The 22,130-nt window shown below is 37.7% G+C and overlaps 1 protein-coding gene and 1 long non-coding RNA gene across 2 annotated transcripts; one reads left to right on the top strand and one right to left on the bottom strand.

Annotated features, from left to right (window-relative positions):
* The first annotated feature begins 696 nt into the window (after positions 1-696).
* On the top strand, positions 697-15,413 carry LOC127797372 (uncharacterized). The gene is made up of 8 exons (XM_052330223.1): positions 697-1,084; positions 2,082-2,191; positions 3,195-3,251; positions 3,339-3,638; positions 4,130-4,377; positions 11,725-12,031; positions 12,120-12,393; positions 14,969-15,413. The coding sequence occupies exons 1-8, from the start codon at positions 728-730 to the stop codon at positions 15,221-15,223; spliced, it is 1,908 nt and encodes a 635-aa protein (XP_052186183.1). The 5' UTR covers positions 697-727; the 3' UTR covers positions 15,224-15,413.
* A 1,439-nt stretch (positions 15,414-16,852) lies between these two features.
* LOC127798392 (uncharacterized) lies at positions 16,853-21,192 on the bottom strand. Its single transcript, XR_008022381.1, has 2 exons — positions 21,105-21,192; positions 16,853-20,958 (listed from the first exon to the last, which is right to left on the bottom strand). It is a non-coding gene; the product is annotated as an uncharacterized LOC127798392 (long non-coding RNA).
* Between the last annotated feature and the right edge of the window lie 938 nt (positions 21,193-22,130).

The following is a 22,130-nucleotide window of genomic DNA, read 5'->3' as shown; positions in this document are numbered from 1 at the left end:
TGCTAATGTTTTAAAATGACTATTTGAATTGTCATGTGTTTAAGATTTGATGTGAAAGTTCAATTTGAGTAAGAATTGAAAGCTTTATAATTTGAGTGTATATGAAATTTAATTAATTATTTATCATATTTTTAAAAATATACAAAGATTAATAAATAAATAACCTCGTTATTAATTATCTATCATGAATTTTTTATTGACATTAATAATTATATGTGTATGAAGAGCTTAAGATCTAATTGTTATTCATAAAAAGTAATTTCTCGGCTAATTTATTGATGAATATTATTTATTGATACTTAAATTTTTTTTTTTTTTATTAATGATACATCTCGTGCAAATATTAGAGAGATCAAAATTTATAAAATAGGGTAAGAGGTAAGTAAATGACATTTTCCCCCTGTTTTTTTCTGTTAAAGTTAGGGATGGAGGGACAAGTGTGGTAATTATATAAATATACATATTTAATTAAAATCATAATTATTATTAAAGACAAATCTACTATCCAAACCAAATCAAACCGAACGTGGACCCTGACAAGCATCATGCCCCAATGTCTTGATTAGAGGGTAAATCGGGGCATAGAAGAAAGTGTAAACGTTAGATGCCGCCACGTGTCTGATTGACCAGAAAGGGAAAACGCATACAATACAATACAATACAATACAATAATAATAACACCCGCTTCTTCGATAAATGGCAGCGAGAGAGAGCGAGCGCAAAAGCGATGCGGTTCCAGTTGTCGGCCTCCCTCTCTCACACATCTCACTCTCTCCGCCCCTTCTTCACGCCCTTTTCCTCCAATCCACCACTGGTCTCTCGCCTCTCCGCCCCAGCCCTCCGCAAATTCCACTTCTACCCTTCCAATATCCGGAAACCGCATCCGAAACCCTACGCCGCTCGCGCGTCCATGGACTTCCCGCCGGTGACCGCCGATTCGTCGGTTGACGCCGTCGCCGACGACTTGAAGAAGCGGGACTTGCTCCAGGACAGGGTTAGGGTGAAGCTCGAAGAACTCAATTGGGACCATTCCTTCGTCCGAGAGTTGCCTGGGGATCCCAAAACTCATAACGTTCCACGAGAGGTCGGTGCTGTTTCTTCGATTTTTGTGCTATTTGATTGTCCACTGATTGAGGATTTATGAGAGCGATATTTAGTGATGCGATCCATTATCTAACTGGGAAATCATATTTTGTTGTGGTTTTAACTTTTTTCAATTAAACTTATTGCCTGCACGACGTACTTGGTCAGTTCAGTATCTTTTAGGTCTATTATGTTCCTAAAAAGTTTTTGGTGTAGAGATGGAGAGGACAGATTATGTTCTCTGAACTTGGAATGTCTTTCATGGCAAGTCCAAAGACCACGAAACAGCGGCAATTCATTTTATTTTGGTGGTTTTCAACATGTAAACTTCTGTTCATCTAATGGAATTGAGGTGCATTTCATATGATCTGAACTTATAAGAGGTTGATGGAATTTTTTCTTGCACGTTTTAGGAAGATACGAGGCTCTACCAAAATAAATTGGTAAGCGTTGTTTGTTCCTGAAGGGCATTTCGGTGCATGTGGCCGGTGCCTCTCTGATTTGTGAGGGTTGGTGGAGGGTTATTTTTTAGATAGTTTTAGCCTTACCCTTGCAATGTTATATAAAATGTTCTTCATGGATAATTATGTGTTGGACAAATAGAAATCAAAATAACTACAATACCCCTTAAAACTTTATAGTTCGGGTAAAGTGCTTGATGTGCTATAGTTAATAGAATGGGTTATGTTACTAAGGTTGAGGCAGTTTGATGTGCTGTGGTTAATAGAATGGGTTATGTTACGAAGGTTGAGGCCATTTCTACCTCTCTCTAAACTTTAAGCCTTCTCCATTTTCAATGTCTTTTTTTTCCTCTTCCAATTTCTATTTGACCTCCACAATCAGGAAACATTGTGCTGTTGAATTCTTTTGAGAATTATGTTTGGCTAAACAGACCCAATCTATTGAATATATAAAAATGAGATGACATTGCACTCTTAGTTTAATGATGCTGCAAATTGATTTGACACCAGATGTCTTTTTTGCTTCCCACTTTGTAGGTCTTGCATGCCTGCTATACAAAGATTTTGCCATCTGCTGAGGTGAATAATCCTCAGCTTGTTGCATGGTCGGAATCAATGGCTGACTTGCTTGACTTGGATCCTAAGGAGTGAGTAATTTTTACCCAGCTGCATGTGATAATTGTAAAAAGTTCTTTGTATCTCTTTTTATGACAGATCCTTGATTACTTGCAATCTTGCTCTTGAGATAAAATTTCTCTGAGAACTTAGTTATCATTGTTCTTTCTATAGATAATTTTGGGTGGGAACTATAGATCCTGATGTGCTTAGGCATATTGCTTGGTTATATATTTGTAATTGAGCTACTAAAATGAAAGGCTATACTAATGCCAAGGAGATGACTACCCCTTGCCTTGTTAAAACCCTTTGTTTAGACTCAAGAGCCCTTTTTTGCCATAGAACTGTCTATTTATAAATCTATTTATTTATTTTTCTTGGGTTATCACAACCCTCTTTGTCATGTTGAGAAATTGTACTGAATGAGCTTGAAGTGCAGAATTAGTTGACAAAACAGCTTCCACCTTCCAATTTCTGTTGGACCTGTCAGCTAAGGCTTGTGGCAGACTGTCCCTTGCATGCTACCGTCACAAGGATGCAAAAGCATGCTACAGAGGCTGAAGACAGCCAAGAGCTGGTTATGAAGTCATATCTGCTTTTGGTTGAGCATAATGTTCCCTTCTGACTGACTGGTTCTACATTAATTTTTGCTTTTGATTGATGATGCTGATTTGGTTCGATTTATTTTAGATCTGTATACATAGAATTGTTCCTTTCAGCTTTGACTGCATTCTTATCCTTAACCTGATACGTATAAAAAAAAACCCTGAGAAATAAAGTCCTCCTAGTTTGGCTTCCAACTTTTGATTAATTATACCAATTTCCACCCCCATGATTGGATTAAAAGTTTGTACTGGTCTTTTGTTGCTTTTGATCCACCTTCTTTTCCAAACCTGATTGAATTCCACTTAACATTATGGACATTTATGTTTTAAGTTTACTGTTACATTTCACTTTCATGAATTTGTTTTATATTTTCATCTTTTGTTGCATGTGGCCTGATTTTCTTCAATATTGACTGGTTTTGTTTTTCAGGTTTGAAAGACCTGATTTCCCACTTATATTCTCTGGTGCATCCCCTTTAGTGGGCATGTAAGTGTCATTTCTTTTGTTTGTATCACTGCTATAACATATTTAATGGGTTTTTCACCTTGATGGTTGTATTTTTGGCTTTTACAGAATGCCATATGCTCAGTGCTATGGAGGACACCAGTTTGGCATGTGGGCTGGTCAACTGGGTGATGGTCGGGCAATTACTCTTGGAGAGGTTTTGAACTCAAAATCGCAAAGATGGGAACTGCAGCTTAAGGGTGCAGGGAAGACACCATATAGTCGGTTTGCTGATGGCCTTGCAGTTCTACGAAGTAGCATACGTGAATTCCTATGTAGTGAAGCAATGCACGGTCTTGGCATTCCTACTACACGTGCCCTTTGTCTTGTGACCACTGGAAATTATGTTACTCGGGACATGTTCTATGAGTATGTTATGCAAATATGTTTAGCGTCGGCCAAATATATAGTGTGATGGTTTCCTTTTCTGCCTGGAGTTTAATTCCTCCAATATTTTTTACAACACTAATGCCTATTTGTAGGCTAAAGTTTAACTAAAAAAGATTAAATTTCAAGTTACAATTATCCATACAAATGTATTAATAATAAATGCTAAAATCTAAGTAAAATTTAAAATAACCTGAAAATTACATAATCAAAACTTCTATCATTCCACCACTTTAAAATTAGTTGAATGATCTTGTTTGGACATAAGATAATATCAACAATTTATAGGGAACGACAATATTAAGGTTTGTTGTTGAGTTTTGATGTTATGAGAACTAGAATAATGTGAATAGACAAGATGGGTTTTATGAAATTGAAAACGTAGCGACACAGAGGCTTGCAGGATGGAGTACCTAGACTTGAATAGTTCTTTTGAATCTTGTGAAAGATAATTCTTTATTTTTCTTCTGCAGTGGGAACCCAAAGGACGAACCTGGTGCAATTGTTTGCAGAGTTGCTCAGTCTTTTCTGCGTTTTGGTTCATACCAGATACATGCAGCCAGAGGGAAGGAGGACCTTGACATTGTTCGTACTTTGGCAGATTACACCATCAAGCACCACTTTCCTCATCTTCAGAACATGAATAGAAGCGAGACTTTGTCTTTTAGCACAGGAGAGGATGGCAATTCAGTTGTGGATTTGACTTCAAACAAATATGCAGGTGACTATTCTATATTTAGTACTCTAAAGGCATGTATCATTGATGAAGAACATAATCTAATTGTGTACCATGATCTAAGGAGCCTTTATCCCATGATTAAATTTAGTATTGACTTTTTAGATGTTATAAATTACTCATTTCCGTCATAAATAATTTATTTTGCCCCTTCAAAATTTTTGGATTTTTTAGATAGCTTAAATAATAGGCTGTCCACATTGCCATTGGCTGGAATGATGAATAGGTTCCCCTCCTAATCATAAAATAACGAAAGAGAGTAGGACATGAAAGGGGGTAACCTAGGCGTTGAGCAATATAAATAGCAAGGTGAGGTATATTTGTACCCCAATCTCAATTGATGTTGCATATGTATATTATATTATGTAGAATGATCCAATCAAGAAAAGAAATAGCTGGAAAATATAGAATTCTAAGCTTGTTTCCTAAAATAATAGGATTTCAATTGTTTTAGAATTCCATATTTGTTTATCACACATCCCCCAAGAAAAAAAAATACTAACTCGATAAAATTCTGAAATTCAAACTTTCTAAAATGTGAATTAATTCAAAAACTAAAAGAATAATGAACTTAGCTTATTCCTTCGTCTTTTATGGTATTTGTCCAACTATACTTCTTGATCCCCTCAAATTCTCGAGTTGGAGGAATATAGCTGAAGTCATGATGTTTGGGACTTGCTAGATAAAGGTTCAGGCCTTAAGTTTATCTAAAGGTATTTTTGTTTTATTAGGACTTTTAGTAGATTCTGCAAATAGAATTCAAGTGGTATTTGGTTACCATATTAAGCCTATTATATATGGCTCATTGGTGTAATCCGAAAATATGATATTTGGAATGAATAAAACTTTGAGTATTAACTAACTAGTAGAGCTCTCTCTCTCTCTCCCCCCCGCTCCCCTCGCGCGCGCGGTTATCTTCTTCTCCATTTCTGCATCACCTCTTCTTCTGCCATGTATATGTCTTTTTTTTTTTGGCTTATCATACATCTCATCTTCTTCTTTGTTCTCTATTTTGGATGATCTTGATCTTATAAAAAAGTGGCACTACCTCCATGAGATGAAAACAAGAAATTATCTTTAAGTTCTTGTTTCTTTCTTTTTTTTTTTTTTTTTCAAAAATATTGAAGAGAATGGGAACAACAAAAAGATGTTTCCGCAACTTTCATTTTATCCTCCTTCCCTCCCCTCTCCAGAGTCTCCACCATTGGTGACATTCAGATTCATGGTGACTCTGCTGGCAACGCCTTTAGCAGTCCAGAGAAATCTTGGAGTCACCAGAGGTTGAGAAAAATGGAGAAGGGGAAGAAGAAGAAAGAAGGAGGAAGAAAAAAAAATCAAAAGGAAGCTTGAAAACAAATCAGAAGTGTCGAAGACCGTGTTAATTTTTTATTTTCTTAGTTAGAAGTGAAAAATGAGCACAAAATATGAAAACCAAAAATTGAGGACTAGAAGCTTTGTCAAACAACCCCTAACTGTTTCGGATTGAGACCTACCTAGATTTCATCATTTGTATTGTACTGAAGTTTATACTTCTTCATTACTTATGGACAAGCAATTTCACTTTCATCTATTTCACAGCCCCTTATTGTGCAGTAAACCATAAAGGCTAAAATCCCTTTAGGTGTTGCAGAGGCACAATTAGGTTGACTGTGTGGCAGGTTGTATCGCACCCATATTGTCTTATAGTATGAAAGTCTTGAAATACAGGTGGTCAAGAGGCTACTAAGATAATGAGACATGTTTTGTAGGCTGTTGGATTGATTAGATCCTAGTCATTGGTTAAAGGGGGTTGATGGTCATATACCTTCCCCCCAATCTTCAATTTTTAAGTGCAACTTAACAGTAATTATCTTTTTGTTATATTTTTTCGGAGAAATTTTTTACCACAAATTAAAAAAGTTTGCCAAGAGTAAATGTCAAAATAATATATAATACTTTGTATATACATTATAAAATTACAATACACAAGATAAATTATAAGGTTATAATATACTTTGCAATTTTAATATATGATATACTTTATATATGTATTATGTATTATACATTATAATATATAATCAAAATAGGGACGCATGATTGCATCCCTATGTATTCTATAGGGACTGTTGCCTGCATCGCTTGTGAATAAGGTTTCTAGTATTGGTGGTATGCTGGTACTGTCAACCCAGAAAGGAACACGCAATTTAATGTACATCATTAGCTCTGGTTTGGCATGGTATTGAAACAAGCCAAAAACAATCAAAAGGCTTGATTAATTTGTATAGAAACGTATGGGAAATTTATACATGATACACCCTACTTTTTCTCCTATAAATTAGGAGAGAATTTAGGTTCTTTATCCCCTGAAAACTAGGGGACCTATCCCCTAACTTTTAGGAGTAGATTTAACTTTAACTTTTAAACACTCAGAATTATCCATATGTTTTCTACCACACATGCCTCCTTCCTTTATCTTCGGCCAAGTTTCTTCCTTCTAACTTTTAATCATCCAACACTCCCCCTCAAGCTGGAGATACTTGCCAACCAATGATTCAAACCCTGGTCTAGCCATAGCTTTTGTGAACACATGCCAGGAATATAGGATAAGCTGATCATTCCTTCCTCAATCTCCCTCTTTATAAAATTTCTATATGTTCACATGTTTCATCTTGTCATGCTGAACCGGATTCTTTACAATGCTGATAGTTGATTTGCTATCACTATATACCTTTGTTGGTTGAGATAAAGGTATTGTCAAATCTTCCATTATCCTCTCTAGCCATATTACCTCACACATTCCTTGAGTTATGGCTTGGAATTTAGTTTCAGCACTGCTACAAGCAACCACCGATTGCTTCTTACTCCTCCATGTAATCACATTTCCCCACAGCTTAGTGTAATAACCAGATGTTGACCTATTGTCCTCACGTGATCTTGCCCAATCTGCATCCACAAACTCTTCAATTCCCGTTTCATTAGTTTTTTGGAACATTAGACGTTGGCCATGTGTTCCTTTAAGATATCTTAGAACATGAAACACAACATTCATATGTTTGAGTAGGAGAATGTATGTACCAACTAACCACACTTACAACATAGGCAATGTCTGGCCTAGTAAATGACAAATAAATCAATCTCCCAACCAGCCTATGATACCTCTTTTTTTCTACGGGAGTATTGCCTTCCTTTTCTTCCGAATTCCAGCATTTCTCTAGGGGAATACCTGCTGGTTTGCATGCCAACATCCATGTATCTTTCAATAGATAGAGTGTGTACTTCCTTTGTGAAATAAATAAGCCTTTTCTGCTTCGAGCCACCTCCATTCCTAGGAAATATTTCATGTTTCCTAGGTCTTTAACCTCAAACTCAACCCTCAATTATTTCTTCAGGTTGTCAATTTCCTGCATATCATCCCCTGTTACAATAATATCATTAACATAGACGATTAGAATAACTTTTTTTTTTTTTTTTCATTTTCAATGGGTTTTATAAACAAGGTATGGTTAGCTTGTCCTTATTTATACCTTAATCGGCTTAGAGTCATGTTGAATTTTCTAAACTATGCCCTTGGAGACTACTTTAAGCCATATAAGGACCTCTGGAGTTTGCACACAATCTCACTGTCAGCTTTCTGTTCAAATCCTAGGGGGATCTTCATATAGATTTCCTCATCTAAATCACCATTAAGAAAAGCATTTTTAATGTCGAATTGAAATAGAGGCCACTTTAAATTAACAACTAGAGATAATAGCACTCTAATAGAATTCAACTTAGCAATAGGAGTAAAAGTCTCCTCATAATCAATCCTATAGGCAAGTATACCCTTGGGCTACCAATCTTGCTTTATACCTCTCAACATTACCATCAACATTATATTTCACGGTAAAGACCCACTTACATCCTATCACCTTTTTGTTTGGGGGCAGTTTCACAACATCCCATGTATTATTCCCCACTAGGGCATTCATTTCCTCCATAATTGCAGCCTTCCACTTAAGATTACTCACGACACTTTGAATATCCCTTGGAATTTCAGTGCTGCCAATATTTGCAATAAATCCTCTGAATTAAGGAGATAGCTGTGCATAAGTCAAATGGTTGGCAATAGGGTACTTGACACATGATCTTACCCCTTTTCTTAGAGCAATAGGGATGGCCCAGTTCATATCACCTTCCCTAGTAGTACTGCTGTCAGTCTTGTCTTCCCTGGTAGCAGTGGTATCATTTGATGGACCAGCCTCTGGAATAGATGGCTGACTTTGTTGAGGTTTTGGATGGCCTTTAGGACATCTGGAATAAACAAGCAAAGGATTGTTTGGCTTTGAATGGGGAGGGCAGTGGGGAACAAACATTGCTATTTCAAGTATTTCAGGTTTAGAGGTAATAGGAGTATTAGAACGAGAAGGAATAGGAGGAATAGTATATGCCAGTGTGTTCTCATGTGTAGAAGATGAAGATGCTCTCCCTTGAGCACATACTAGCGGTGGAGATCAAGGTGAGGAAAGGAAAGGATAGGATCCAAGTTGGGGTTAATAGGCACCTCTTGAGAACTACCGGATTGATAGAATGGTAGGTCCTCATAAAAGGTAACATCAGTAGAGACAAAAAAATTTTTGGTTGTAGGACAATAGCATTTGTACCCATTTTGAGTAGGTGAATGCCCAATAAAGATGCATTTTTGGGCTTTGGGATCTAACTTTGTCCGTGATAGGCTGTTGTTGTGAACATATGCAATACACCCAAAGACTTTAGGGTCAAGAGAAGAGAGATAGGGAGCATGGGGGTATATGTCACACATAATGCTGAGAGGAGTTTGGAACTTCAAGGTTTTAGAGAGAAGACGATTGATTAAATAGGAAGCTATGAGAATAACCTCCCCCCAATAGGAATGATGAACATTAGAAGTAAATATCATAGCTCGTGCCACTTCTAGGAGATGCCTATTTTTGCTTTCAGCCACCCCATTTTGTTGGGGTGTGTAAGGACATGAGTTTTGATGAAACATTCTATGTTCAACCAAGTAGTTAGTGAAATCATTAGAAAAATAGTCTCGGCCAATATCAGTCCAAATGATGTGAATAGAAGTTTGAAACATATTCAAAATGAATCTATATAATCTTTTGAAAATGTTGCTAGTTTCTAATTTTTCCTTCATTAGATTGACCCAATAGGCTCTAGAGTGGTCATCGATAAATGTTATGAACCATCTAGAGCCGGTGATATAAGAGTATTTAGAACGACCCCAAATATCATTATGTATTAGATGGAAGGGTTTTGAAGGTTTATCGGATTGAATAGGATGATAAGATCTAGGCTGTTTAGCAAGAGTGCATGGTTCACACGAAAAAATGTGCTCTTTATTGATAAAAATTTCAGGATACAAAAATTTAAGATAAGGAAAACTGGGATGTCCTAAATGTTTATGCCATAACAAGACTTTGGTATTGGAAGTCAACATTTAGAATTGCCTTATTTGTTGGAGAGTTGGGAGGATCCCCTTCCAGATAGTAAAGATCGCCCTTTGCCTTAGCACTACCAATTATCTTCCCCGAGACTTGATCCTGAAACAATGGGATGGGAAAAAAATTACATTGCATTTCATATCCGTAGTTACCCTACTAATTGATAAAAGATTGCATTTTTACCCTGGCACACGTAGGAGAAATTTCAGCCTCAATGGTGGTACACACACCGTTCTGAAACCCAAAGCAGGGGATGTTGTACCATCGGCCATATAGATGTTAATAGGTAATTTGCAAGATGTATAATCAGTCATTAGGGTTTCAGAACTTACCATATAGTCAGATGCACCTGTGTTTACAACCCACACATTCTTAGGAAGCCTCTTTGAAATTGAGGAGTGGAATAGAGTGTTACCTTGTAATGCTACAAATGCTGTGGGTTGAGTAGCAATACCTTGATTGAGTAGCCTATATAAGGCCTGAATTTGTTCCTCAAAAAGATTCAGATTGGTACCGGTTTTAGGCTCTGTAGAAATTTCAGCAACATATGTTGATCTTGGTATTTCCTTTCTGATTCTTGGCTTCCAATTAGCTAGTTTTCCATGGATCTTCCAGCATGTCTCCTTCGTGTGATATGGTTTCTTACAATGATCGCACCACAATTTTTCCTTTCCCTGATATCTTGGAAAGATCTCCCCCTATCTAGTAGTGGTTAGTGTCGAGTTTTGATGGTTTATAATGAGATTAGTTTGTTGCAGCATGACTTTACGCCTGCTTTCTTCCCTCCTGACTTCTGCAAAAACTTCTCTAAGAGCTGGTAAGGGTTTTAAACCCAAAATCATTCTCTTGACCTCATCCAAATCAGTGTTAAGCCCATATAAGAAATCAAAAATTCAATCCTTTTCTACCATCTTATTGTACTTATTACTATCTGTAGGAGATTTCCAAATGATAGTATGAAATAGGTCCATTTCACGCCACAACTCTACCAAAATATTGAAATATTCAGTAACACTTAGATTACCTTGTTTGGTAGATCTTATGGCTGACCTGATTTCAAAGCATTGGAATGAATTTTCCAGATTCGAGTACATTTCCTGAACTGAATCACAGATCTCCTTTGCTGTTTTGTAGAAGAGATAAGTCTTGCCAATTCTAGGCTCCATAGAGTTTATCAACCATGTCATAATGGTTAAGTGCTTTGCCTCCCATATGTCATAGGTGGTTGCAGTTGTCCTTACCCTTCCCTTTAATCACCAACATCATCGATTGGAACTACTCTTTGAAATTACTCCCATTTAACTTATGTTGAGCAATTTGCAGAGGGTGATTATCAATGGGACTGTGGGAGAATTTTGTTGAGAAGGAGAAGGAGGGAGAGTGCTCGGAGAGCTGGTAGCTGAAGCTTCTGTTAGGGTAGGATTAAGTTGGGCATCAGCCATGGGTGAAACAAACAAAGGTTGTAGAACGAACAAAGGCTGGTTATGATAGTAAGGATGGCCCTGATACCTTGAAACATGCCAAAAAACAATCAAAAGGCTTGATTAATTTGTATAGAAACGTATGAGAAATTTATACATGATACACCCTACTTTTTCTCCTATAAATTAGGAGAGAATTTAGGTTCTTTATCCCCTGAAAACTAGGGGACCTATCTCCTAACTTTTAGGAGTAGATTTAACTTTTAAACACTTAGAATTATCCATATGTTTTCTACCACACATGCCTCCTTCCTTTATCTTCGGTCACGTTTCTTCCTTCTAACTTCGAATCATCCATCAAGTATTTATAACTACACTCATAAATGCATTGCTTTTATTTTATTTTGAATAGAACCTTGATTTTGGTTTCATTTTAAATTCCTCTGTTTGTTTTTTGTGAACTACATTAGCTTGGGCTGTGGAAGTTGCTGAGCGCACTGCTTCATTGGTTGCTAGCTGGCAGGGTGTTGGTTTCACCCATGGTGTGCTGAACACTGATAATATGAGCGTGTTAGGCCTCACTATTGATTATGGTCCGTTTGGTTTCTTGGATGCTTTTGATCCCAGTTACACTCCAAATACCACTGATCTTCCGGGGAGAAGGTACTGTTTTGCCAATCAGCCTGATATTGGCTTATGGAATATTGCTCAGTTTGCCTCCACTTTGTCTTCTGCTCAGTTGATAAATGATAAGGAGGCAAATTATGTCATGGAAAGGTATTTTTGACTTTTGAACCTTTCTCATAATAACAATTTTGTCAATGAGGCTTATGTGCTGATGCTTTATTTTCTTGATTTCTGACAGATATGGAACCAAGTTTATGGATGAGTATCAGGCATTAATGACCAGAAAACTTGGCTTGCCGAAGTACAATAAACAGTTGATTAGTAAACTTCTCAACAACATGGCTGTAGACAAAGTTGACTATACGAATTTCTTTCGATTGCTTTCCAGTATAAAAGCTGATCCTAGCATTCCAGAAAAGGAATTGCTAGTTCCATTAAAGGCTGTTCTTTTGGATATTGGAAGGGAGCGCAAGGAGGCATGGACCAGCTGGGTACAATCATATGTACAAGAGGTATTTTAATACTCTTAAAATTTTTATTTAAAAACTTTGATATCTATTCACAATCAGCTTGAAGATAATTAGTAATTTCCAAGGTCAATTCAGAAATCTTTCTATTGAAATTGCTATTTTGCTATAACATAAACAACATGCCAATCTTTTATCCCACTTTGTGGGGTAGGATGTTTGTTATCTGCATTGAAAGAATTCTAGAAATTCTAAATTGCCTCATGTTTTGATTATTATGTGGTTATATGTAGACCTCAACTTAGAGAGATCAAGGATTGTGGAATAATTTACATGGAAACTAAATAATATCACTCATTACACTAAATCGAATAAGCAAAATTGGAAGTTTAATGTCTAAAACAAAAATATAAAAAAATACAACTCTCGTTTTTTTACATGCCAACTTAAACTCAAGTTTTAACCTTAAATCCAGGAAGTGACCAACATTGTAAACCAAATAAACAAAAGAAAAAATAGAATAATAAATTATTGTTATCAATGAAAATATTAGAATAATAAATTACCAGATTTGGGTCTGCCATTGAATCCCAGTTCTGGAAGGATTTCTCTACTAGATCTGGCATCTGGGAGTCAATTGACTCCTGGAATCATGGTTCTAGGAGACCAGGCTAGGAGAAAATTAAAAAAACTATACCTTGGTGATTTGAGTTTTGACTGACTTGGGAGTTCACAAAATAGTGAGGCTGTGTAAGACAGTGAGAGATAAGAGTGCATAGGATTTTTTTTCTCGAGACAGGCTTACCTTAGAATTTTTTTTGCATTTTCAGTGTGTTTCAGGGAGAGATGTGACGGGATTCTCATAGACTTCTTTGAAGTCCTGAAATTTGGGGGGGGGGGGGGGGGGGGGGGGATAAAAGAAGCAAGCTTAAATGCATCATTCATCTCTCCTATCCCCAAAAATGGGGAGTGCAAGAATTAATGGATTTCAGACCAATTATCCCAGAATGTGTTGGATTTTTTTGTAGATAGTTTGGTTCATAGGTTTTTTATTTTGGAACAGAGTTGTTCCCTTTTTGGTACTTTAGTGTTGTTATATACTTATTCAGTTACTTTTAAACTAAATTATTGTACACTTTTTGAGAGAAAAAAATTTGTTATTCTTTGAAGGGTAAATTATTTAAAAAATACTGAACTTTTGGCTTTATTTCAATTTTATAACAAACTCTTAATTTTTTCAATAGTATACTGAATTTAACATTTAGGTTCAATTTTATAACAAACTTTCAATTTTTTCAATAGTATACTGATCTTTTTGTTTTGTTTCAAGTAAATTGCTCCCAGGCCTAGTTTGGGCTATTTTTATAGTTTAAAAATGTTTTTGACGGTCCAAATAGTTTACTTTTTTTTTCTCTAAGACCCATGTCATTAGTTTTCGGTAAAGACTAAATTAGGATAAATTTATTCCTGTACATATAAAATAAAAAATAATAATAAAAATTCGAAGAACAGAACCCAGCAGAACAAGGTTTCCTTTTTTTGGGAAAGTGCCAGCGGCAACCCTTAAGTGGCCAGGAGGTAGGGTTTTATTGTTTAGGGTTTAGGTAGGACGGGAGGGTTTAGGGAGCGAGGGCTGGTCGGGAAGAGGTCTGCTGGCTCGGTGAGGTTGCAGTGGTGTTGGAAAGGAGGTGGCTCGACATTCTTCTGCACCAGGGCCTGTAATGGTGTGATGCAGTGGAGGCAGCAATGCAGCAGCAGAGGGTGGCCTTTAGTGGTTCCCCCCCCCCCCAAAAAAAAAAAAAAAAAAAAAAAAAACCACAGGCAGCTGCCGATAGCACATTCCTGAAGAACAGAACAATCCCCAGTGGTTCCCTCTCTCTCTAGCTGTGAAAGGTTGTGGGCAGCCACCTAAGGGCTGCCAGCGACACATTTCTTAAGAATATAACATTGTTCTGTTCTTTGATTTTCTTTTAAAATTTTTCATTATATGTAATTAGAAAATATTGAGAATAAATTAATTTTAATGTTTCTTTTAGATGAATAAATTTATTTTCATGTTAACACCCTGAGCACCAAAAACTAATTGACAAGTGTTATATAAAAAAAAAAAATTAGATAGACTTTTAAAGATATTTTTAAATTATAGAGGGTCTTCATGCAAATGATCCTAACTACAAGAGTTTTGGAAGTAATATACCTTATTATAAAATTAACACTAAACACAAAATTTGGTATGCTATTGAAAAAAAAGTAAAAGTTTGTTATAAACTTGAAATAAAGTAAAAAATTCTGTTTTTTTTGGGGGGGGGGTCTAGGCATACTCTGCTCTCGCAGATAGCCAGGGAAAAAGCTTCATCTTCTGTAAGCTGTGACATTCATTTAATTGTTCTTGTTCCACCTTGTTGGCAAACAACTGGAAGTTTATTGTAACCTTATGACTTGTTGGCACCACATTTTGAGAAGCCATTCTTTTTTCCTTTCTTTTTTTCTGAAACAGAAGCTGGTTTTCATAATCTTTCCTTTTTTCAAGTACAGTGCCAATAAACATAATGCTAACTGCTTCGTTCAGCAATGTTGGCTCAGAATTTGTTGTTCTCACATGCTTGTATTTGCTTCACAGCTTCATGCTAGTGGTATCTCAGACAAGGATAGAAAGGCATCAATGGATTCAGTGAACCCCAAATACATACTCAGGAACTATTTATGCCAAAGTGCAATAGATACAGCTGAACAAGGTGATTTTAAAGAGGTTCGAAGGCTGCTGAAAGTTATGGAGCGGCCATATGATGAGCAACCGGGAATGGAGGAGTATGCCCGCTTGCCTCCGGCATGGGCTTATCGTCCAGGTGTATGCATGCTATCCTGTTCTTCTTGAGTTGTTGGGCTGCTTACTACCATACAAATAGCATACGGGAATGTAGTTGGTTGTATATAGTACTGGAAATAGTTTTTTGGCTTTCATATAAAGTGCTCCATTTTGTATCCTTTTCTTTTCAGTTTTCATTTTTGTCATAATCTTAATCGTTTGATTATACATGATATTCTGTTTTGATTTTTTTTAGCAAGCATCTGCCTGTTGTACACCAAATTTGTATTTTCTCTTTATCAATTGCTTATTGAATTTTGAGTTTGACTCCCTTAATAATCAACCTTAGCTGGCTATTATATGATTAATTTAGTTGTTTTTAGTTAGGTTTTGATAATTGTGTTATGATCAACCTACAGGCTGAAGTAGGGGGTTGGCATTGAGAACTAAACATTGACATCTATGAATGTCCTGAAAAGTGGTGGGAACCCAGTTCCTTGCCATCTGGAATAGGGAATTAATTCCCAAATCCAGCTGGTAGTCTGAACTCAATTGATTGGATCAAGGATTCAGCTTGAATGAGTTCTCTGGCAATCAGTCTGGACTGGAGTTTCCGGTCCTGCTGCATTTGTCATCGTAGGCACCCAGTGGGAGCAGCAGAGCAGTCCAACCAGAGGACGTGGTTGCAGATTAGGGCACCTGTACGGTTTATATATATTGTTAGTTTCTCTTGAGGGGGCGCATTTGGTAGTGTGTGAGCACATGCAATTTATATGTTTTGTTATTTTCTCCTCTAATCAAGTCTATCAAGAACCATGGTCGAACCCATCTCTGTCGACAATTCCTAAAACAATGGGGTTCCAGAAAACCTCATCGTAGTGGGGTTGCTCAACTCTGCAGCCCAAATCACGAACTTCATGGGGGTAGTTGAACCATGGCTGAACTTCATAGTTGCTCAGCTCTACAACCCCACTGCGACAACGGGGTTCTGCCATGGCTCTCTCTAAATATTTCTCCCTTACTTTCGGCCATTGAACCCGCATTTGTTGGGTTTTTTTTTTTTTTTTGCACTTTTTAATTTAATTTGATATAATATAAAAAAATTATTAATTAAAAACATCTTTGACAATATTATATATATGTTTAATTTATATATAAAGATCAGAAAATTCTTTGTAATTAAAATTATATTTTCTATAATTGAATGAGAGGAGAGAAAATAGAGGTAAAACCGTCGTTTTACCTTTTTTTTTTTTTTTTAAGGTGGTAGGAGGTTATTGTCATTTTCAAAACATAGGAGGTAGTGTCTGCAATTAAAGTGAACTTTAAGGATGGTTATTGTATTTTATCAAGAATTGATTACATTTGTGTGTTCTAAAGCATAGGCTGTTGTTTAAGGCTATAATGGATTTAGTTAGAGGTCCGGTCCGGTCTGATCCAAGAGAAAATATTGAACTGTGATCTCCTGTCTGTCATCATGTTGACGTAGTATCATAAACAAATTATATTTTGCCATGGTATACAAATTTTAAGAACATGATTGTCGAGCCTCTTCTTCCTTATTCTTCAGATCAGTTTTTGATAGCTTTAGAGGAACAAAGGTCAACAAATAGAGAGCTTAGAGAAGAGAGGCTGACTCCCTTTTTCAGCTGATTACATTATTTGTGAAACAATTTTAACAGAAAAATTGCACACCTCTGTAGAATTTAGGAGCCACTTACTAAAATCTCTCCTACAAAATCTTTTAACAATCTTGAAAAGTTGAAGTAAAAAATCAATCTTCTAATAGTATCTTAGACTTGCTCGAAATACTTGACATGAACCTAGCACACAAAACATGGGCTCCCTCAACTAACAGAAGTAACTTGGAAAGGGGGAGCCACACTAACTTGGAAAACTCCTATCATCTGAGTGATTTCCTCACCCTTGGACTCTGCAATTGATCTTCCTGAATGCACCAAATGCTATTAATCAGATATCTCTCCACTCTCTCCTAGTCGTTTAAGGCCTCCAAATCATCTTCAACCAATCCCTCCAGGATGCAGTCAGAAGCCCAGTCGATCGATTCAAATTGCTTTTTCTTCGCCAGCCTCCAGATCCCCCACACTCCTACAACCAACAATCTTTTTGGTGATTGGCTTGCTTCTGAACCACTCTGGTGCTACATAAAAGCCTTTTGTGCCTGTCAACACCGGTATTGGCGCGACTCCGGCCGATCATTAAAAGTTTTTCCAACCCAAAGAAATCTGGGCGCTGTAGTAATCATCGGGATGTAAATGATGACTTAATTAACCCCATTTATATGCTTGTTTTGATAAATTTTCAAATGATGCTTGTATCTATATCTCATTTAAGCGGCTTTATATCACAGTGGATAATATGAGTGCTGCACTCTTCATGGAGGTAGAGGAGCCCTCTTGCAATCCCCAATGCAATCTGGCTCCTCTGGGTCCAGCTCAGCTTCATGTCTCCGACGAGGAAGCTCGCAAGGTTGCCATTGCTCAAGTACTCATATATGAGCATCCGGTCCTCTCCTCCATCACAGAACCCGAGCAATCGGACCAGGTTCCTGTGAAGAGTCTAGCCGATCACATTTACTTCAGTTCTGAATCCTGCTCTTTGGCTTGGACCAGCTTCTTGACTGCTATAGCATTTCCAGAACCCATTTGTATTGCCCCTCTGTAAACGATACCAAAAGAGCCCCTCCCCACTTCTTCCTTGAAACCATCAGTGGCTCCTGCGAGCTCTTTGTATGTAAAGCAACGAAGATTTGTTTACGTAGAGTTGCCACCATTGTAAAATCTTATGATTTTCTTATGGTAAATGAGGAAAAAGCCTAAGCACAAGGCATAAATCAATACAAAATTGACGAACAGAGCTACCCAAGAGCACTGATGCTACCAGACCGAAAGTCATGCCTTTCTTCCTTATTTCTGGTGGAGGATTAGGAGTTGGTAGTGTAGGAACATCACTTTTCCTGAACGTAATGAAAACTATAGTTTTAACTTAAGGGTTCTTTTGCCCATTTGAAAGTGGCATCCTCTTCCTATGCAGTTGCCATTTGTCAAAATGACGACAACGCAGAAGCAATCCTGCCGGCAAGATTTCTTGCACTCCTCTGCGCTTGAAATGCTGGGCTGCTCGTAGTCGGACTGTGGCCAGTCAGTGTCTACCAGCTTCTGGTAGTCATAGAGATCCTCTCCAGAACTGAGGCCATCTTCTCCACAGTTGGGTATGGAACTCGGTTTGCCGTCACCATACTTATCATTTGGATCAAGCAATGAGAATCCGCTTGGGCATTCGCAAACTGGCCTATGATAGGCATCAACGCTACAGATACGGGTATATATCCACAAGCCCCACTTCCTTTGGCTTTGAGTCCATTCGTATCAACACAAATGTTATCCGGAATTGTTGCGCCGGCCGTCAAGTTAGGATTGGCAGAGGAATCCTTCGGATGATAGGACCGAGTAAAAACTCCATCAAAATCAATTGTTGCCCTATGATAATAGTCGCTGATCGGAGGTATGTCATCTCGTCTTTCATATATTTGTTCCTTCCCAACACGTACATATATCATCCTGTTTGGTCATAGATTAGTTGGTACCCAGAATTCGATTGATCAGCCGCATCAGAAGGGCCGCTGGCGCAGTATGTATAGTAAGATAGACTCTTAAGCACATCTATAGTATAGATTCGAGCACTAGATCGCCATCGTCCTCCATCTGGAGCTTGAACTTTCCCCTGGAGAAAAAAGCTCTCCTCCAGACTCCATGAACTGGGTAGGCAACAGGGTGTCAATTGGGTATCCGAAGCTCAGCTCTCCCCAAATGGGCAACGAATTGAATTGCGTCTACCCAAAAGCACAAAGTTCCCTGCGTCGTTCATGAGGCCGAAAGCAACTTCATCCCCAATGGACCCAGAACTCCACAGGGTCTCGCCTTGATTGCGTGCCTGACTTAGTTTTGTCGGGGCATTTTGTGGTACCAAATGGAGAGCAGGAAGAGGTCCTTGTCCTGGAACTGATGAAACCCAAATGCAAAATCATTGGAAGATGACAGCCGTGGGGGGCTTGCCATTAGCTGTAATAGATTCTCCCACTTGTACCCTGCCACTAGTCCGAGCAAGAGCAGGACATGGCTGGAGGAGTTGAGGAAGAAGATGGGCAGTAGTCATTGATACTGACTAGATAGATAAATTCTGAACCGAGTAATTTAAGCCATAAATAATCCACTGGTATTTTCCAGGAAAGGAAGCTCTTCCTAGAAGAAGAGCTTTTTCCAAGGTATATGGCGTGGCTGCTGCATAGCTAGCCGGCACTTTTGAATGTTATTACCCCCATAGAAGCGCTAACATTTTGGGTCAAGTATGGTCCCCATGATTGTTCAAAGAAGCTAATAACGAGTCCTTACAGATTATACAACTTTGAACTCAAATCAGTCTGGTTTTGCAACACTGATTCAAAGTCTAGTAAACCTCAAATAATTTTAAAATACGTTTGGTTTGATTTTTTCAATGGTGAAAACTCAGAATCATTGTTTTTTGAGTTATTCGTGGATAAGTTTATTGGACAAATAAGCAGTTCCTGTAATTTAGACTAAAAGCATGCGGTGGCTCTAAAATTCTAAAAATAATAATAATTTCTCTTAATTTCACAAATCTTCTTGTTGCTTTAACCCTTTTTGTTGCTTAAAAGAGTCTTGGGTTTAACCTAATGTTTTAAAAATCAGACCGGAGAGTGAATCGGTCTATTAATTGGGTTGGGTCATAGGTCAGTTGGTCCGACCGATTAAATCGGAATGGTCCGAACGGATGATATCATATATATATTTTATAATTAAATAATATATATATTAAATATATATTTTAATATATATTTAAAATACTAATATTATATATTATTATGAGAAATGCTATTATTAACTAATATACAACTAATATTTTATATATAATTATTATATATGTTATTAAAGAATTAGTTAAGAATTAAAAATTTAAAAATAAGTGAGAAGGTGAAAAAAATCAGGATCAACCCAATTCTCGGTTCACCGATTTCATCGGTTTTGACCGAGTTGAAGAAGATTTGAATTTTTATGTTAAACTGGATAGGATAAGCCATTGGTTCCGATTAAATCGATTCGACTAGTCGGTTTAGTCCAATTTTTAAAAGAATGGTTTACCCCAACAAGAAAGAGAGGGACACTGTTGCTGCTACCCAAAAAAAGTGAGAGTGTGAGAGAGTACTGTTGCTGCTACCCAAAAAAAGTGAGAGTGTGAGAGAGTACTGTTGCTGCTACCCAAAAAAAGTGATGGGGTTTATAAATGGAGTTCTGCAACCTCATGTAGACATTTTTAAAGTTTTGTACATACCAAAATTATGTTCCGTAAGAGGGAGGGTTCGAAAATATTTTTCATAGAAAAATTATAATTTGCGTGCAAATATTTTGTTCATAAAACAATTTTTTTTTGTTAATTTTTTTTTATCATTTTCTTTTATATAGTTCTTGTGGTCCATGTTGGTGATTCACCTTAGCACAAGTGGCATGAAAACTTTGACCAGTAACAAAGAATTAGGTAGGAGTAGGAAATTTCTTTGTAGTTTTGGCCAGTGGGTCTCACCTCTCTAGGAAGCTAGAAAGATTGCTATCGTCCTTCTCGTCTGTTCCTCTGCTAACTACATAAATATCACTGAGACATAGCAGCTGTATACATATATATATATATAGAGTGTGTGTGTGTGTGTATACACAATATTAATATATTATATATCGACAACGCTTTCCAAACAGATAAAAATGACAAACCTTTGAAGCACCACCAGTCGGGCGGACGGAAACAATCCTCGCGAAGCAGCGCATGGCCGTCGGTGGTGCAATGACGACGCCGGGCACCAGCAGTTCCCGGCGGGTGGAGTGGAGGGCTCGGCGTCTCCCATTGCACCACTAACGACCATGCCGCATTAATTAAGCTCCACCTATGATTCAGGAAACCCAACTAGATACATACAGACATAGATATGTTGACTGTGTGTGTGTGTGTGTGGGGGGGGGGGGGGGGGGGGGGGTGTTGGTTGTTTTGAGTCCATATGTGTATGTATATCTGGCGTGAATGGGGAGCTTAAATAGAGATCTGAAATGGAGAGCGGTAGCCCTCTCACGGGAATAAGAATCTGTCAGTGCTCCTCCACATGTTGTGTTCCGCTTTATTCGAAAAACTCCAACGTCATCCAATTAACCACAGCCACAATCACGCCAAACCCAAACCCTCCCTCCCTCCCTACATTAATTACTTTCGAATCCCAGTATATTTTCTTCTTATTTTTGGCCGATAATTTGGTTGTTCCCACCCAACTCCCAAGCGGCGAGGCAAACAGTGGGTGAAAACGTGATATATCCAAAGCAAGGGGCATGCATTCGGCATTCGGCATTCGGCGGTGATGGGTCAATGTCCAACAGTCCAAGGGCCATGGCCTTTGGCTTTGGGAGGACAAATTATTCTGCCATTTTGATTTTGATTTTGATTTTTGAGACAGGTCGGTGACCAATTTTTCATTTGATTTGACGTTTTAAATTAATAATTAATGGTTACGATGAGTTCATGTTAAAAAATCATATTTTTTAATTAAATAACAGCCAACTTATTAACAAATACAATTTTTGAATTTTCTGCTCTCTCCTCCTCCTCCTCCTGTACTGTACTCTGGGAGGGAAAATAAAGGTGAAGTATTATCTAGAAGGGAATCTGAACGACTTTTGTTTGCAATTGATTGCGCAATAATGGATTCGCCTCAAATTAGCCTTTTTCTCCCAAAATGTGCGTTCCCCAGTTATTTGCCAGTCTCCCTCACCTACTGCTGCTGCTGCTGCTGAGTGCTGGCTGACACCTCCTGCGAATATATGCTTCTCTCCCCCCGCCCCCGCCCCAGCCCCAGCCCCAGCCCCCGCAGTACATATCACATGTTTGCTTTGAGCAGCTA

The sequence above is a fragment of the Diospyros lotus genome, chromosome 3, assembly GCF_014633365.1.
Source record: "Diospyros lotus cultivar Yz01 chromosome 3, ASM1463336v1, whole genome shotgun sequence".
In the NCBI taxonomy this organism is placed as follows: Eukaryota; Viridiplantae; Streptophyta; class Magnoliopsida; order Ericales; family Ebenaceae; genus Diospyros; species Diospyros lotus.
Note: the sequence above shows the minus strand (reverse complement) of the source record. Positions and strands in the feature narration are given on the sequence as shown.

Bases quoted from the DNA above. Each gene is read 5' to 3' on its own strand.
- LOC127797372 (XM_052330223.1), top strand. From the start codon at position 728: ATGCGGTTCCAGTTGTCGGCCTCCCTCTCTCACACATCTCACTCTCTC. The intron at 3,639-4,129 runs GTATGTTATGCA...TTTCTTCTGCAG, and splicing joins ACTCGGGACATGTTCTATGA to TGGGAACCCAAAGGACGAAC. The intron at 4,378-11,724 runs GTGACTATTCTA...GAACTACATTAG, and splicing joins GACTTCAAACAAATATGCAG to CTTGGGCTGTGGAAGTTGCT.